At 45.4% G+C, this 18,999-nt stretch overlaps 1 protein-coding gene across 1 annotated transcript in view; it reads right to left on the reverse strand.

Annotated features, from left to right (window-relative positions):
- Window positions 1–18,999, reverse strand: part of ATP11C (ATPase phospholipid transporting 11C (ATP11C blood group)) — a 46,402-nt gene that overhangs the window by 19,313 nt on the left and 8,090 nt on the right. The window contains exons 2-15 of the mRNA XM_075720373.1: window positions 17,962–18,081; window positions 16,004–16,093; window positions 11,966–12,046; window positions 10,853–10,960; window positions 10,114–10,242; window positions 7,540–7,643; window positions 6,828–6,878; window positions 5,346–5,410; window positions 4,677–4,758; window positions 4,162–4,312; window positions 3,343–3,540; window positions 1,703–1,864; window positions 1,349–1,506; window positions 342–413 (exon numbers count right to left, since the gene is read on the reverse strand). Coding sequence (XP_075576488.1) covers window positions 342–413; window positions 1,349–1,506; window positions 1,703–1,864; window positions 3,343–3,540; window positions 4,162–4,312; window positions 4,677–4,758; window positions 5,346–5,410; window positions 6,828–6,878; window positions 7,540–7,643; window positions 10,114–10,242; window positions 10,853–10,960; window positions 11,966–12,046; window positions 16,004–16,093; window positions 17,962–18,081 — 1,571 coding nt within the window. The remainder of the gene's footprint in view (window positions 1–341; window positions 414–1,348; window positions 1,507–1,702; window positions 1,865–3,342; window positions 3,541–4,161; window positions 4,313–4,676; window positions 4,759–5,345; window positions 5,411–6,827; window positions 6,879–7,539; window positions 7,644–10,113; window positions 10,243–10,852; window positions 10,961–11,965; window positions 12,047–16,003; window positions 16,094–17,961; window positions 18,082–18,999) is intronic.

The following is an 18,999-nucleotide window of genomic DNA, read 5'->3' on the forward strand; positions in this document are numbered from 1 at the left end:
TGTACGGTCAGCAACCACCCCGTGAATCCCCGGAGCCATCTGCGCAGCCAGGCATGGATGAAGGACACATGTAAGGGACCGCACATGCTCCAGGGACCCAAATTTAGGCATCGCTAAAACCACCAGCAGATTTTTGCAAGCCAGCCTTCCAGCCTGCACCTTGCTGTGCTGCGCTTTGTAAAAAGGACAGGAGTTTTTGGGCAGGTCAGCACAGTCTGACAGTCCTCATGGAACAGCTTTGACCTTGCCAGGTTGGCCCCGTTGACCAAACTCAACTAAGCCAGGCAGGAACCAGGGCAGCACTAAGGGCCTTGCTCCTCGGCAGCCCCTGCAGCACTTACATTTCAGTTTCATTCTTTTGGTTTCGTATTTTCATGAAATCATTTTCAAGTCCTAGAAAAGTGAAACCATACCTGTCAATAAACAAAAGGACAGAACAACGTTGAAAACACCCATTGGCACATTATTATACATTAACAGCATTCTCGTTTCACCTTCTGTAGTGCAGAAGAGAGCAAAGAAGTTAGTGAGTCTGAGCTAAAAAGCTTGACTAGATGTTTGCTTACTCCATGCAGAGCCTGCTATGATGTGCTGGTACTGCTCCCATGACCTGGAGAGCTGGGCACTGCAGCGCACCAATGCTGAGAGCCTCTGGACATGGTCCCCTGGGTTTCTGGCAGATTTACAAGCCATGAGCAAGTATATACAGCTGCAACAGCCTCCATCTAAAACCTAGGGGCTGGCAATAGCATAGAATCATAGAATGGTTTGGATTGGAGGGGATCTGAAAGATCACCTAATTCAACCCCCCTGCCATGACCAAGGGACACCTTCCACTAGATCAGGTTGCTCAAAGCCCCATCCAACCTGGCCTTGAGCATCTTCAGCAGGATTCAAATGTGGGTTTGATAAAAGTAACCCATCTTATTATTTTGCCACGGCATGCCAAGGAAGCAATATGGCTGCAACATGCACATGGTAACTGGTCTCCATTCCTTGGGGATTAAAACACACGGCCATGGGGGCTCCAGCAAAGAAGCCTCTGCTCCAGCCAGGCACTGCAGCACCTTGGGGCTGCTCTCAGCAGCGAATGCAAACCACGGCCTCCCAAGAGGCTGCTCAGGGAAGACCCTTTGTAGAGCATCCCCTTTTACAGGGAGCTCATTTAAACCCATAGGCTCACGTTGCTTCACAGGGCTGCAGGTGAGGCCCAGCGCTGGTATCACAACGTGCTTCACAGAGAGATGCAGTCTTGACCAGGGAAAGGGGTCTACCACCCTCAGATAACCCTCACCTCCTTCCCACCAGGAGAGAAGAAATTAAAAACCCACTATCTTCGTATTCTTACTTTTCTGCGCCTTTCACCAAAGCAATTTCATCTGGGGAAGAGGAGATATAGGTGTATTTGCGTTCTGGATGTCCTATCAGCCCATCCACCTGGTCTGCTTCCTTGATCCGAACGGTGTGGCACAGGCAGAGGGCTCGCAGGAACAGCTCCTCGCGGCTCTAGGCAGAATGAGGGAGGGCTCGTTACCAGCTTAATGCCATGCACCAAGCCCACCTCGCAGCACTTGGTTGTGATTTTTGTGTACGCATCTTTTAAAACAAAACACACACCCTTCCTCCCCAAGCTTCTGCTGTATTTGCCCAGCCAGTAGCTGACCACAAAACTCTAACAGTCATCAACAAACAGATTTCTTACTTTTTCTGCTTTGGCATTGTGTTTTAGGTGTCCATCAGTCTGAGAGAAGCCATCCACCTCTGAAATGCAGTCTTTGTACTTGTGCCCGTCTATGCAGCACTCGATGAACTCCATGCTATTCTCTGTCAGGGTCCCAGTTTTGTCCGTGAAGACGTACTCCACCTAGAAGCAAGCAGGCAGGCTGCCTCGCTGCACCCCCAGCCCCACACGCCAGGGAAAGAGCCCCTCAAAACCAAAAAGGCCGGGGCATTTTAGTGCATCTGTGGCAATGCTGATGAGTACTTGTGTTGCGGTTTAACCCCAGTCAGCAACTAAGCACCACACAGCTCACCCTCCCCACTTCCAGCAGGATGGGGGAGAGAATTGGAAAAAAAAGTAAAACCCGTGGGTTGAGATAAAGGCAGTTTAATAGGACAGCAGAGGAAGAGAAAGTAATAATAATAGTAATAATAATAATGGTAAGAGAATATACAAAGCAAGTGATGCACAATGCAGTTGCTCACCACCCGCTGACTGATGCCCAGCCAGTCCAGCGATCGCTGCCCCCCGGCCAGCTCCCCCAGTTTCTATACTGGGCATGCCCTCACATGGTATGGAACAGCCCTTTGGGCAGTTTGGGTCAGCTGGCCTGGCTGTGCCCCCTCCTGGCTTCTTGTGCCCCTGGCAGAGCGTGGGAAGCTGAAAAGTCCTTGCCTAGTGTCAGCACTGCTTAGCAACAACTAAACCATCAGTGTGTTATCAACATTATTCTCATCCTAAATCCAAACCACAGCACTATGCCTGCTACTAGGAAGAAAATTAACTCTATCCCAGCTAAAATCGGGACAACTTGGCTCTATCCTAACCTGGATCCCCCAAAAGACGCAGGTGCCCCACAGGAGTTACACCACTGTGTAGTTTTACTACTTTGCCACTCAGAGCAGCTCCTTTGTTTTTCAGTGGTCTTTGCATGGGTGGCAGCAGGCAGCTCCTGAAGACTTAAAATCTGTTTCCAGGCTCTTCACTTTCCCCTCATCCTTTTCATTGGGTCCTTTGCTATAGCTCCTAGCACTTATATAGCTGCTGCTGCAGCTCTGCCGCCTCCTTTGGGGGATCTTCATTTTGGTACTGTATTTAAATTAGATAATTGCTACTCCAAATTGATTTTTTTCTTTTTTTAAAAGAAAAATAAGAAAGCAGGAGGCACTACTCACACCCCATACTCAGTCTCTGCTAATGTAGATAAGAAAGGGAAGCCCGAGCTATCTAGTTGCTCCCACCAAGCCAGCAGCAGCGTGGCTGCACATGCACTGCATGCCCAGAGATGACTGGGCAGACATTTTTGTTAATCCTCAAAGAGACAAAGGATTTTTAATTTTTAATTGAAGCAGTGAAAGCAAACCACCCTGACATGCAGAGCGCCGCGCCTGATATTCCCCAATATGGAAGCAATTGGCATGACCCAATTCCTGCTCTTTCATGCACTATTTATAACCTTATCCGTTTCACAGAGCAAGTAGAATCACATTAAAGTGCCACCAAACCGGCTGAAGCTCTGCCCTAAGGGGCCTGCGAGGGACTGTCACACAAGGGTTCCTATCAGGAAGGACACTTTCGTCCACATTTTCATCCAAGCAGATGCAAACAGGGCATGTTCTGACCTGCCCGAGCTCTTCGTTGAGGTCCGAGGTGTTCACCAATGCCCCCTCTTTTATTTCTTCATCATACATCTCCTTGTCCCAAGAGATGAAGAAGGAACCCAAGAATTTCTGCATCTCTACTGTAACATACATGGAGACCGGGATAATAAAATTGAAAAGGACCATAAATGACAAGAAGTCTGTGAACATCCGCAAGACCTGCAATGGAAATAGGAGAAGATGCAGTCAGGTGTAAGTCGGGGCAGTTTACAGCAACACCTCTGGGGTTTTAGACAGCTTTTCTTCTAAAGTTAAACAGGAAAAAAAACAACCTGAAAATGAATATAGCTAAGATACAGGGCCAAATTCCATTTTCCTTCACTGTAGAAAATCTCATTGTCTTCTGCAGATCTATGAGGGTATAACATGAGAGTGTGTCTCACTGCTTCACAGTGACCAAATGGATATTTTATTCAAGTATATTCCTCTTAAGAATATACTGCTACAGGCTCATTCTGATCTCAACTAACTAGAAACAAGGAGCAATTTAAGTTTACCTACTAAAAGCTGAAAGTTAGATCAAGTTCAAATAAGGATCCAGGCAGGTTAAATTGGCTGCTGCATTTATATAATATTTATTTATTTATGCTTTGCCCTGCTCCATCACCGAGCATGAGAGAGGCAGGAAAGAAATGCAAACAGCAGGAGAGCCCAAAGGAAATGACAGCACTTCCAGTGAGCAAACAGGACTCACAGGGCTGGCAGAAGATGTTATCAGATTAAATAAAACTGTCAGAATAAATAAAGCTGGAGGAGGTCCTGAAATACAAATCCGCTTACCTTGAACGTCTCTCTCTCTTTTTTTGTCTTTTCATTGTACCAAGGCTCATCATTAAATGGATTACTCTGCCAGACATATTTCAGAGTCGTGCACACAGTAGCCTTGCTCAATAGGATGCACAAATACACTATCAAGAAAGCGTTGATAGATCTGAAAAACAGGGTTCTTTTTTAAATTCTTGCAGCTATTTTTATATAGAAAATCATGCAAATAAGCAGGAACAAGACTTCCTTACTTTTAAGAAGGGAATTACAGAACAACTGCTTTTCACAGTGCTGATATTCAGGGTCAGTTCATATATTTTAACATTTCTTAATTTTGTTTTTAAATTAAAAAGCTACTAAATGATGCAGCTTCTTGAAAGATATGCTTAATCAAATATACAGATTTTCTATGCAATCAGAGAGCATCTGAAACAAAAGGCAGCAGATTAGGGGATTATTTCTGTACAAGTCATCATGAAAAAACCCAAAACCCAGCTTTTACCGATTTTTTGCTGACTATAAATACTCACTTTTCTACAGCAGACCGTTTCTGAGATTTCCCTTGGTAGTTCAAAGCCATTTTCGTTTCCATTCCAGTATAGACTGCAACTCCTACAGGGTATTAAAGCAGGGCTCATAAGGGACTCGCAGCCCCGGAGGGACCTAGCTTGCACTTAGCCATAAGGGGCATCAGTGTTTACATGAAACTCAAATCCAACTGAAGAAGAGGCATTACCCAAGGACTGTTCAACTACAAAAACCTCCAAGGCTGCTAATTGCACATATCCCAGCGCACTGAGCAGGAGCCTATGGATCACATACAGTCAGAAAACACATCAGTATTCTGTAACAGCCGTCACCCTCAGTCACTAGTGGCTGGGACTGTGATCCTAGCACGTTTTCAGCAAAGGATTGGGGAACAACTCCCTGCCCTTTGTGTCTCAAGCAAAAAGAAAAGCTTGCTCAGGTGCATTAACACAACCTGCACAGCTTGGCAGCACTGCAGATACAACCAGTATCTCCTAATTTCACCCTGTAAACTTTGTAATCAGCTTGTGTACTGAATGCAAATATAAAGCCCTGGCAGACAGGAAGTAGAGAAGTTATTTTCCATCTCCAGATTTAGTGATAGTCATTATTTATCAGGACTATTTAAATAAATAATAAATAATAATAAATAACAATAATAAACTGTTCACCATAAATCTTCTTGGTATTTTTGAGGGTAGCACCTTTCAGCAACAAGTTTTCAGGACCCAAAGACCTAAACGTAAAAGAAGTTATAACATCACATCACTCAAAGAACATTTGAGCTTCTTCATAATTTAGACCCAGAGGTAGATAATAAAGCTAAACAGATGTTCTTTAGATCCGATTACTTGATTTGTATGTTAAATTGGACATTGCTTGAGTTTGTTTTTCTCTTTACATACTTATATTTCCCTTTTGGCTTAGGCAAACTATTTTTGGTGCTTAAAGTTCCAAATTTAATCAGGAATTATCAGTAACACTTTTGAGGAATAAGTGCAAAATGTTCAGATCTAATATTGTCCTGGTTTCAGCTGGGATAGAGTTAATTTTCTTCCTAGTAGCTGGCATAGTGCTGTGGTTTGGATTTAGTGGGAGAATAATGCTGATAACTCACTGATGGTTTAGTTGTTGCTAAGCAGTGCTGACACTAGGCAAGGACTTTTCAGCTTCCCATGCTCTGCCAGGGGCACGAGAAGCCGGGAGGGGGCACAGCCAGGCCAGCTGACCCAAACTGCCCAAAGGGCTGTTCCATACCATGTGAGGGCATGGCCAGTATAGAAACTGGGGGGAGCTGGCCGGGGCGCAGCGACCGCTGCTCAGGGACTGGCTGGGCATCGGTCAGCGGGTGGTGAGCAACTGCATTGTGCATCACTTGTTTTGTACATTACTATTATCATCATCATTATTTTCTCTTTGTCTGCTGTCCTATTAAACTGCCTTTATCTCAGCCCATGAATTTTACTTTTTTTTTTCCTGATTCTCTTCCCCATCCCACTGGGAGTGGGGAGGGTAAGCAAGTGGCTGTGTGGTGCTTAGTTGTTGGCTGGGGTTAAACCACAACAAATATGTTTTGGTACATATATAAAAATCTGATTTTAAAAGCATTGAAAACCTGTCCATTCCAGCACAGTTGATCAATGGCACCAAAGCCGATGGCTTATTTTGCTCCCATTCGTGTTTTTATTTCTCTTCGAAACCCTCACTCGTGACCCTTCGTTGCTTCTAGGGTCCAGGGAGATCTAACACAGCACAAACACGGCCAGCACCGCTCCGGTGACAGCCATCTGGTTTTGATGGCTTATAAACATTATTTGCTTATTCCCTCCCCACCCCCAAAACACTCTGATTGATGTTCACATTTCTGCTTTCCCTTGAACAACAATTTTTTGCAATTGCCTGGTAAATTTGTTCCCCATTAGCAGGGAAGGACATTACCAGGTGGTCCTGTACTGCTTCCCCAAAATCACAGGATGGCAGAAGAGCATACATGGAGAGGTTAACTCCAGGCCTCCCTTAATAATTAAATATTTGGAACGGTTAAAGAAAAACAACCATTCCCTAATGATGACAGCACAAGTTCAGATCCTTGAAATCTGATGTAGATGCCCAGCCTCTTTGAGGAGGGCCACCAAGGCAGCTGCAAGACCAACCTGGCTATGGGCTCTTGGTTGCTTCTGTAGATGATAATTCTTCCAACAAATCTGCAATAAAAATGAGAGAAACTTGTATTACAAACCCATTAACCTTATGAAGATCTACTACAGACATACTAAAAAAAGCCTTTGACAGAAGATGGAAACAAACACATCAATGGGTGCATTTTAGATTTTAACGCTCCAGAGGGGTTGCTGTGCTCAGGACAGATGGAAACCACAACTCCCCACGGCCAGGGGTGCCCCCAGTTGGCCCCCAGCAGCAGAGCAGCAGTACCTGACTGTGCCTACACACCCCAGCAAACCTCCTTCAAGGGATTTAACCACAAAGACAGCTTACTCCTGGAAGTCATTCAGCCCAATGCATGCTACTTGGAAGGTAGACTGGCCTAAGAATAGGCACATGGACCATTACTACAGCTGAGCTGACAAAAAATGGCTCATTACACCACGACAAGCATTTCACCAGGGAGGTTTTGCTGCAAAGAAACTGAGTCCTGAAGAAGCCTGGTGTTGACTTTGCCATGCTCATATGGAAGCAGCCCGGCAGCTTATCGCTGCCTGACAAACCCTTCAGTCTCTGATGAAAAGAAAATGCCCTTTGCTTTGCTGAACTCTAACTTATCAGATCCCCTAATCAATGGTGCTCCGGTGTCTACAGGGACACCAGGCAGTGACAGGGCAGGATGGGTAGGAGGAGCAGACTCACTTGTAGAGGTCGGGCTGCGGCTGTTCACACTCGATCGTGGCGGTGAGGGCATCGATGGCTTCGTCCGTACAGAGCACGGTGGTATCCCGCACCGCGTAGTGAGTCTGGGCAGAGAAGCAGAAGCAGTGTCACCACGAGCCAGCAGCAACGCAGCCCGTGTGTTACCCTGTTACTTAAAAATACCACCGAGCAAAGGCACATCAGCACCAGCAGCTCACCCGAACCCTCGCCCCACTCCCACAAAACAGCTGAAGCATTTCTCAGCTAAAGAGTGAAGTCAATAAGCTTAAGAGAAACCATAGCGGGAAAGAGCTGCTGAATATCTGTTCAGTAAGGCATGCATCAAAAGCAGAGAATCTTTGTTTTTCCCCCCAGGGACTTGCTGCTGCCCTGGTTGGGGTTGGGGGGGAGGCTGCAGGTGCCCCAGGGCAAGGGGGCTCCCAGGGACCGCCCGCCCGCCCGCTCCTGAAGGTAATTAGATGCCAGCTCCAGCGCCCAGGGATCAGGCAGAGTGCTGGCAGACTCCAAGCTATTTTTAGCAGCTGCTGCTGTGAAGGTTCATCTCTCACAATTAACTGGAAAGCCCACGAAGGATCCGCTTGCTGCCTTCCAGGCTCTATTTATAGGAGCTACTCAGAGCTCCAAGTCACGGCGGGCTGCACGGCAGGCTGCCTTAATCCATCTTCATAAACAAATTCATTAAAAAGCTTCCTCCACTCCTTACGTTTGCATTCCCCTCCTTGCGCATCCTGGGAAAAACTGTTATGTTACACACGCTGTAGTCGTGACATTATAAATACCCACCTTCACACCATTTTGGTAACCTGCCTGGCTTTTTGTCTTGAAAGCAGATGCACAAACGCACACACATCTCTGGTATAAATCACAACCTTTGTGAAACAGAACTCAAAACCGTTCCTGCAGTGCCCAGCACCAAACCCAACCCTTGCGTGGGGTTCCGCATCCGCTGCTCCTGTCACCATGGACACTGTGCAATTACCGAGTGATACTTCAAAGCTGCCTCCTAATCAATTCCACAATCTTTACATCCTCAGTCCTTCAGTGTATTTAGAAAACACATGTTCTTTTAGATAATGTATGACTGAAGATTCACACTTCAAAGACAAAGCCCTGACAAAATCCCTTTTATAGTTCTGCTCCAGTTTCACTTGACCAGGCATCTTTCCCGTACCTCGACCTGACATGCCCCAAATACCAGAAAAATCCCCACCAGGCATGCAGCAGATATCGCTGCAGATGAGGTTTTGTGTGTACCTGAGTGTGCCTCCCTCACCCTCCTTTTGCAGCAAAGCCTGGTTCCTAACATTAGGCCTATTTCCCCAAACAGCACTTGTTTTTCTATTCCCCCCCACTTCCCCTTCAGGCTCATCTTCGTCTTGTCAAGAAACAGGAGACAGCTCCCAGTCACCTACAGAAATCCACAAACCAGAAAAAAACCCACCACAGCGCTTGATATAGAAATTCAGCATTGCACTTGCAGACTCAAAAGTTAGTAAGAGCCAAGACTCTGCAAAAGTTATGTGAACTCATGCATATAATACACCTGACACAAATAAACAATTGCCTATTTAAGATGCTTATCTATTTTTAGCCTCACGCCACTTCAAAGCTTCACTCCTCTTCAGTAGTAGAACCAGTGTGGTGCACCAGCACTGCATCAGCTCCTACACAAGATTTCCAGTACTGACTAACAGCCACCCATAAAGAGACGAACCACAGGCCCCATACAATACATATCAGATCGACAATGGTATTCCCACCCACTTCAGAGTGTGGCAGAATGAATCATATCATTTTAAAGTATCTTCCAGCCTTACTACTGCAGTTGCTAGTATCTGTATAAAGATTTATCAAACACAAGTGCAACCAAATGTTCACGTCTGCTGATGTATACAAGCTTTTTGTTGTTGTTGCTGCTGCTTTCCCCAGTTTAGAGAGGGAAGAAAAGACAATAAACTGAAGAGGAGATTCATCCTGAGCAAGACCGATACCAAATTTCACTGCTTGATTCAGGGAAAGGGAGAGAAAAAACCCAGAAGCGATGTATTTCTCACACTGGTGAAAAATTCCCCAAATGAATCTAGACATACTGCCTCACAAAGTCCCTGCTCTCACTGGAAAAACTCAGTTAAGTAACAGACACATTGGCAAGTACTAGAAAGGGAGCTGAAGCAGCTGCAGGCACTGCTTTACTGACGCACCAGACCTCACGAGGAGCAGGGAAGCCTCAAGACTCTTCCCGTGATGGGCAATAAGGCAGCGAAGCTGTATCGATAAATATCGATACAATTTGGGGCAGCACCAGCAGAAATGGCTGTTGGAGACAAAAAGGAGGAGAAACAATCCCCCGAGGGCTTTGGGGCTGATGCACTGGGAGCGGACGGAGGGAAGAGCTGTAAATACAGCCACGTGGCCGCGGGGATGGGCTCCGTGGGGGCACCCTCCAGTTAAGCACACCCACCCCACGCAAGCGCCGGCTTCAGTGGCAGCTCCAGGCACCCCGAGCACCCCCGAGCACCAGCTCCCGAACGCCACCCCATCCAACCCTGTCACCTTGAAATTGGACTCGCCGTCGAGACTCGCTGTAGTGACGTAACAGGTCCCGTCAATGCTGCTTGAGGCCAAAAATATTAAGTCACAGGGGAAGGTCTCATCCGCTTTCACTTCTACTATGTCTCCAACCTGAAAGAAAGGAAACATTTACATGAAAAGCCCTCTCGGTTGCTATTAGATGGTTATGGATTTAGCTTCCCTCAAAGCCTAAGAGAAACCACCTTGGCTAAAAGGGAGATCAGGGTTCAAAGGGTGCACGGGTCCCCACGCATCACTCCACAGCCCCATAGGTCGATCCAGCCCAGCACCAAATCAGAGCGCCCGCGTGGCGCAGGCAGTATTTATTTCTCTGCTAAATCTCGATGGAGCAAAAGAGTCTGTACTTGTCTGAAGTGCAGTGTGATAAATTAACGTCAAAACTAGTGTACTTTCCTGGTGTCCTTGGGAGAGTTGGAAATAGAGGAGGACTGCTTGTCCCAGAGAAGTGCAAAACGCTGACAGATCTGTCACTTGTCAGCCCCGGTACAGCTTTTGTGAGACAGCTTTTCAAAAGCAATCAAAGGCAGCTTCGCTTCTTAACTGGGAATGGCTCTCTACGCATGTCGTCTGAAGGTGAGCATGCCGGGCAGCTCTAACCTCAGTACATCCCTCCTCCCCTGCCCTCGCCTCCGTACCACACACCCTCGCGTTCCCATCAGCTTCAGCGATAACCACACGCGAGTTCACTGTTAAGAGTTACCTTGATTTTTTCACTCTCCTTCTGCACTTGCTTTGCATTTTCAACAATGAAGACATTGCTTTTGTTCACTTCGTTGTCAGCTCTGTGCCTCAGCCAGTCCTCATATCCCTAAGCACACAAATACAGGCAATACAAACTCGTAACGAAGCAAGTAAACTAACGAAAGAGCATGAGTGGGGATGGAGAGAGAGGGAGAAATTTTAAAAAATGAATAAATTAAGGAGGCCTCCTTCATGCCTGACAAAACATCAACCACAGTAGCTCAGACTGAATCAATTTATTTTAAAAACTTCACTATGCATATTTGACAGATTCAGAACAGATTGAAATGACACACAAAAATAATCTATATGCAACGCATGCAACGAGCAGCTAAACTACTGTAACATGTTTCTATTATTCTCAGTGTTGGCAAGAACAGGCTGCGAATATGAATAATACACTTAGCACCCCGCAACTCTTTCCTATGGTAACGCAGGACAAGACTCTTCCTCTTCGGTCCTCACTGAAAGAATAAAACATTCAGATTTGAAGCAGATGGATTTTACTCTAGCTCTCCCTTTCTGGCCCCTGCAGAAGAAACTTCTTTGATTATTCAATCCTTCTGTAGAGTAAATTTGAAATGGCACATGTGTGTACGATGGGAGGAAAAAGGTCTTTTAACACTGCAAGAAGATGAGCACTACATATTTTTGGGACTAGCTGAGTGGTTGAACAGAACCTGTCCTTTCTGTTTACCAACATGGGAGCAGAGCACAGGCTATATTTGGAGCATGTCTCTGCATCCTGCAGAGACTCGGAGAGCATTTCTAAAAAGTAAATTCAAGTAAAGCCAGAACTACAGCAGTAACCTTTATTGACCCTCACGGCTTGCTTACAACACTACACGTAGAGATGTTTTACATTGCCAAAACAAGGGAGAGACCAATAACCACACTGAACATGCAGCCTCTCTTGAAAAGCACCAATACGCCTGTCTGACCTTCTGAGAAGGGTTCACCAAACCTACCAGCCCATTTCGGTAACTTCTGAGTACATTCAAATACATGCTCATCATTTTCTCTACCACATGTCCCAGAGAGCATCTTCCTCTCCCGACACTGACACCTGTACCTGTTTGATAGCTGTGACAGTGATGACAAAGAAGAGCGGGAGGCCACTGGTCACCGGGCTGGTCGGGGTGTCCACTATCACCTGCAGAGAGGAAAAAAAAGTACTGCTGACAACTGGTTTTCAGGCAGCAGAAGAAACAAAAACTCTGGTAACAGGGGAAAAAGGGTGCTCAGCCCACTGGGGGTAAGTCACAGCCCAGCAGAGGAGGGAGGGGAGGAAGGGGCACACAAGAAGGACGGGACAGACATCTCCAGGAGTGCTGGACAATCCCTCCTTCTGTGGGACTGTGGGATGTCTGCAGGTGGGACAAACCCTAATCAGAAGTAGCTTAAAACCTAAATTTCACCTTGCACTACTGGGAAATAAGAGCCTGGATGAACGGGCTGCTGGAGATGGGCTACATAAACGCAAGGACTCAAAGTGTGGATGCCAACAAGCCTGCTCCCACCACGGGATGTGCTGGAGAAGACCGAGGCAGGGAAGGAGGATGGGGCAGAGGCAGCAGCAATGCATGGAGTGAAAAACACCTGCATTTCTCACTAAGCCACAGGAGGGCTGTTCCTCCTCTTTGGCAGTGAAGATGAGGCACATCTGAACCCTAAAACATGGCTGGTTATGAGGGAGGACAGTAGCAGTTGTCTTGAACCACTGACACTCAGATTAAAAATAACACACATCAGCCCAAATTAGCTAGGAAATATATTACAGAATGGAACATGAATATTTAAGTAAAACAAGCTCTGAAATTTGGAATTAACAGCACAGTTGAAGCACAGAGACCGCACGAGGGCCTTGGGGTGGATAGCTGGATTCTTCCCAAGTTCAGTGCAGCACCCGAGCTAGCGCTGCGGCAAACACCAAGCCCTTTCATTGTTAATTAAACCTCCGGGCTGTGGGAAACCGCTGCTTCTTCTGACTGTATCATGACTTTGCCCGAAGGGTAACAACAGCAGAGCAGGTTCATAACTGGGAGGGAATAATGTAAGAGGAGGAAAAGCTGCACCCTTGCCCCACCTTCCAAACCAGGGCACACAAAATTGGCCATTTTTCCTGCTGTCCCTGGAGAGGACGGGAGCACGAGAGGCAGATGGTGAGGGCTGTGATGAAAGGGATGGGGAAGCTCAGCAGAAAGGCTTTGTGTCCCCACAAAGGGACTTTGTCTCCCTTCACTTGTTTGTGCTTCCCTGGCATGCTCGCAAACAGCAGCATCTGTATATTTATTGTTTTAGGCTTCCCATAAAATGCTGTGTTAAGGACAGGATTGCTCTTATTAGCTGGGAGGAAGCTACGTGGAAATTTTTAACTCTATGAAATGCCATACACTGCAATTTTACCCTGCACTATTGGATCCAAAGAGAGAAGAGCCAGAAGATGTTGAAGTGGAAGAAATACACCATAAGAAGCAGCCAGGTAAGTGGCATATGAGTTAAGTAGCATGAGGGTAAACCAAGATAAACACAACAAATATTTCCAGGAACACAAAGCATTGGCTCACTCAAAGGGGTGTAAAATGTTTACAAACAGAAAGTCTGGTAGAAACCAGACTTTGGAGGAACAACCTTGAGCGAGGATAGTGCCAAGTGTCATGCAGCATGCGTGACGGACACTCACTGGAGTGGCATCGTTGAAGTTTAGGCCACTCAGCCAAAAGTTATCTCGCAAAAATTGGACAGACCTCAGAAATACAAGAGGAACTTTGGCTTTTAGCTGAGAAGGGCAAGGGAGAGGACCTCCTGTTCCCCAGTGGGAGAGTTATCTGCACTGGACAAGCTGCAGTTTTATTTGTTTAAACAAACAACACAATTTCTGTCCACACAAATGCTGTATTACAAATGCATGAACACGAATATTAGATGAAGTCCCCAGAATAACTCATTTATGTATTTGGAGATTGCATTCCCTGCGCATCCCACAGCTGGATACTGCTCTTCCCCTTTGCAGCTGGTGGAAAGCCAAGGGACACACGAGCAACACGCCAGAACATCAAAGGCAAACTCCTTTGAAGCTATTTTTGAGCTGGTTTAGGACTTCAACAGCTTAATTTGGATCCACTTAAAAGTGACAAAGTTCTCCCGTTACTTAATAGTTTCTTCCTAACTCATTGTTTAGGACACTGAAGACCAGAGTCCAGAAGTCATCTCCATCAATCAAGAGGCACATTTTTCATTCCTGGCACCTCCTAAATTAGCTTACTGCCATCAGCTTGGTCTGTCTACAAACATATCTGGACTACGCTTACTCCAGGCCAGCTGTTTCCACCAGGAGTTTACTCACAGTTTCCTTTGAGTGTTGCAACAGATGAACCAAAGAAACAGCTATTTGTATCCCTGTTAGTGCTCTAATAGGTGTTTTATGTTTAATGCATATATTTTCTCTTCCTCTCTCTAAAACAAGAGCTGAGTTTGGAGTCTCGGAGTAATAGACATTTTGATAAAGGGTTTCAGCAGCAATTCTATTAAAGTAATTTAAAGACAAGCACTAACATTTAAGCTATAGATGCCATTTATCAAGGTATAACCCCGGATATTTTAAATTAATGAAGTTGCCCGGAGTGCTTTTTTAAGGCAAGTGACATCTCCAGAACAATGAGCATCCAGAGGCAGTCAGTTACTCTACCGGGCAGCAAGTGTGTTAGTGCTGTCGGGTTGTTTTTTGTTTGGCTGGGTTTGTTTTTTCTCTAATAGAGCATGAGGGTTGCTTCCTTGTTTTAAAGGTAATCACAGAATAAAACCAAGGAGGAATAGCAAGGCTCTTCTCTCACCTGCATATCCCTGTGCCTAAAATGCGTAAGTAGCTAAACTGCAACCAGCTTTGTAAGTATAATCAAGAATATCCCATATTCTTCACGTCCAGAGGGTCAATAGATAAAATGTAATACTGCGTCACTAAATGGCCAGCTACACAAAAAGGACATCCTGACTCCGGGGCATCGCTTCAGTTCAAGGCAAATTACAAATCCACTCTGACAAAATGGAGCAATGCCAGTGAAATCAAGTGGTGGAGAAGAGCCAGCTGATGTCGGGGTAAATTGGCCTTTCACGTAACACTGCCAGGAGGAGCCATCCTTGGCTGTTATCTTGGGATCCCCCGGTTCTGCGGCAGCCACGTAATGACCGTAAGCTGTAGCTCTTTACTGTAAGGACAAAACATTTTCAGCACTCGCCTTTTGAACATGCAGCCTAGAAGAGAGTGATACCCCAGACCTGAACCACCAAAACCCCAGAGAAGTCCTCTAAAAGCAGGCTGTTTGCAGTAGCTGCATGGTGCCATTTAATTTGCTGGGGTAGAGTTTTTGATGACTATTTTCAGCCCTAGAGCAGGTTGTCTGCTAAGCCCCAGGCCTAAGTACAGGATTTAAAAGGTGAGTAAGTGCACTGCAGTGATTCTCCCAAGCTCCCTTTGCCCCAGTGCATTTGGGCAGCCCACTTTTCTTCTTCGCTGACAGAACAGAAAATGACTATTCAGGTTTGCTCAGGATTTGCTCCTTAACCAAAGCCACAAAGCAGAGCAGAAGTTTGTCCATATACAAAATTTGCTATTTTCTCTGTGTAGGGCAGCTTCCTGAAGCTTCACATTCCCAAAGCTCATGCTATGCATTTTTGAATTTTACTAAGTACGGCCTATCTCTTCTGCTTGCCTTGAAACACACTGTAACTATGATATACAGATATCATATAACTTGGGAAAATACATAGTTATGCAGCAGAAGTAATAAAGATGACAAAAAATTAGATCTTAATTCTGTAGCATCAAATGTATTTTCACCAGTTGACTGATCTTAACAGTTAAAGACTTAAGATAGTTTTTAATTGTCTCAGCAGTCATTCAAACATCATCTCAGACAGGCCCAAATATTTTAATTGTTATTATGCCTTGGATGGTGTGCCAGAATTATAACACAGCTTCCAATTAAAAAAAAAAAAAGAACCAAACCACTTATAAGCACCAACAGAGTAAGTTTTGAACCTCAATTCTTGTTCAAGCTGTGCTTACCATCAGTACGTAAATAAAACCCACCCTTGGCACCAAAGCTCTTACCTGCACGAGGAAGATGATGAGGAAGTAGAAGTTGGCAATTCTTCTAAACTGCTCAAAAAGGTTCTTCGGGAGGAAGTTCCAGAGGGTGTACTGCGGGGAGAGAGGGGGTTCACGAACAGACCAAGGTACAGGGCTGACTGGGGACTTAGGCTACAAAATGGGAAGTATTTGCACAAAATAGAAAAGGAGTTTCCCCTTTAACCCAGCAAGGAGCACGGCAGCAAGCTGTCTGAGCAGCCTTGGCGTGCTCCAGGCAAAGGTCCAGGTCCCTGCTTTAAAACCAGGAGCGCGATGCAGCTGGATGCCGAGATGCCACCGAGCTCCTGCTTCGGCTTCCAGCACTGGCTCTCTCTGCTGGTTCATTAAACAGCTGGAAGCTTCTCTCAGTTACGTGAAGGTTTTTTTGTTTGTTTGCTTTGAAGTAGGCGGCTATTTCTCTTTCGTCAAAATAACACAAACCACACTGTTGGAGATGGTGAATGGTAAAAGAAGATAAAAACAACAGCATCTGTTTCAGCAAACAACTTCTAGATGGACATTTGTAGAGACATGATTTCATGAACAGGTAATGCACAGTGCAGAGATTTTTTCTTCCCCCCCCCAAACAAATTCCAAAAGCTATCTTAGAGTTGGTCTTCTGTTACAAAAAAAAAAGCCATGTTGCCCATACAAATTTGTTATTACGTTGTGCTTCATTATCATTTTAAGAAGGCTGCTGAATCATTTGCTTTGGAAAACCATGTGGAATTTAAGAACAACATGGAAAATAATGGGTTTAATATCTGATCTTTCAGTCTGCCTCAAATAAACAAAGAATAATGAGCAGCCAAGTCTCAAAACCAATGTCCACTTAACTATAAAAAGAGACTGGTCAGGGATTTAGAAGACTCCATGCCTAGCAAATATAAATGGAAAAAAAGAGCAAGGACAAAACATTCAAAAATAAATCAGGGAAGAATTAAAAGTAGTGCTAAAACAAACCATTTTGTCAGAGAGGGAACTGAAACACGGGAAGGTGTCCTTTCTGAAGGACCCTCTTGTATGCCAGGGAAACGTCAATGGGAATGCTACACAAGTTAAACATGATTAGGCTTAAAACTTTTCCCCTATATAAATTCAGAGAGCTCAGAGATATAAAACCAAGTAAGATCCAAGCTGTGTAAGAAAGAAGGAAAAGCCCCCTTACACCTCAAGTACAGTAAAACTGAAGCCTAGCCGTATGCTGAGCATCATGAATCCTAAGCAATGTAATGTGTATCCAGCTGTGTTGACAATATGGGATGCCACTTGTTTGATATTTTACTCGAATTGGCTTCAAATCTTTTGAAATAGCTTCATGAATGTCATGGAAAAATCTAAGCAGAAAGCAGACGGGTGTCATCACAGTTTTCCACCACAAACAAAAGCTGCATTAATACCATATGAATGTTTCCCCTTTCATCCAAAGGGATAAACAGAGCATGGTTATTTTCGTCCTATCTCAAGAGAGAAAAAACCCATGGAACGAACAAAAAAAAAAGGGAATCGTATTCTTCTGTCCATTTATCAAGAAAATCCCCACTCCCTTTTGCAAATCTGAGTTGCTGTAGTCTTGTGATGTATTACACTTAACCTGTCCTTTTTCCATGATGGGAATGCCAGAAAACATTAAAAAACCCTCACCCCAAAAAACCCACAAAACCAAAGCGTCCATGTGCTTTGCTCTCATCCAAACTAGAAGGAACGAACTTGTACACACCCTCACTGGGACTGATAGGAAGAAAAAAAGACTAATAGGGAGACTGGAGCTGTGGTGTAAGGTATGTACCAGGCTGCTCCACTTGCGAAGGGACCTTTACATCCACCCTTGAGGAAGTCAGTTTCTCAATTCGGAAAACCACTATCAAATAAAATGAGGATGAATACAGGAGCAGGGAATACATGCGCACACTGCACCTGCGGGAGCAGAGCAAGCTCACCTTGGAGGAGACAATCCTGTTGTCACAGAACTTCTGTGCCACGTAGGCATCTGTTTCCGAAACTGGACGGTGCCCGACCACCACAGTCCGCGTACCAACCCGCTTCTCTTCCCCAGCACACTGTCAAGGCAACCAGGAAAGAGAAAAATTAGCTTTTAGCTCAAAAAAAGTCAGATATTTGGATTAATAGCTTCCAGCTTCTGAATGCACCATGCTGTTCATTGGAAATAAGGAAGCTGGAACCTCAAAAATTCACTTCTCTGCCCCAGCAAAAGCACAGAGAATGAAGAGGCACACGTAAAGTCATTTAGCAAAACCAAGGCAACGCCGAGCCTGCAACCCGGGGTCCCCATCACTGCTGAGTCACCGACCCCCCAGGACCATGGACCATCCTACACCCCACCAGGACAGGTCACCACACGTCCACCGTGCTCCTGCCCTACGCAGGATGGCTGCTGCCTATACGTGCAGCCTGTGCCCGTCTGCCAGGCAATTCTTCCTTCTTGAAAGAGAATATATCTTTATCAAGCACTTCAAGTCATTAGGCATGCATGCAATTTATCTTCTACATATCTCTTCCTACTCCTGACCTGGAGAGTCCTTCAGCCTTGGGTTTCTGCAGCGGCTCCAGGCTTCGCCCCAGGACCCCAGGACCTCACAGAGGACGACGGAAACTGCACCCTCCTTTACACTTGCTCTCCTGTCAAACCCTCAAGTCCACCCGAAATGTCTCGCCACCACACTGGTGCACACAGACTTGGGATTTAGCTTAAAAAAAAAAAAGTATACTTCTGCTATTTTAAAATCTCAGACAAAAATAGAAATAATGGAAATAATGAAGCAAACAGTTTCATCTCACAAACTCCTCAAAGACACATGGGGTGCTGGGGATGCCAGCTTGTCTTGCTGGGGGTTTATTTTAAAGCAGAATGAGATGTCACAAGTGAATGATAACCTGGTGTCACAGGAGCTTGATGACAGCCCCTCTGCTTCGCAGCAGCCAGGGGAAGGATGAGGGGAATTGCAGCAGAATAAACT

Source organism: Pelecanus crispus, chromosome 13, assembly GCF_030463565.1.
Source record: "Pelecanus crispus isolate bPelCri1 chromosome 13, bPelCri1.pri, whole genome shotgun sequence".
In the NCBI taxonomy this organism is placed as follows: Eukaryota; Metazoa; Chordata; class Aves; order Pelecaniformes; family Pelecanidae; genus Pelecanus; species Pelecanus crispus.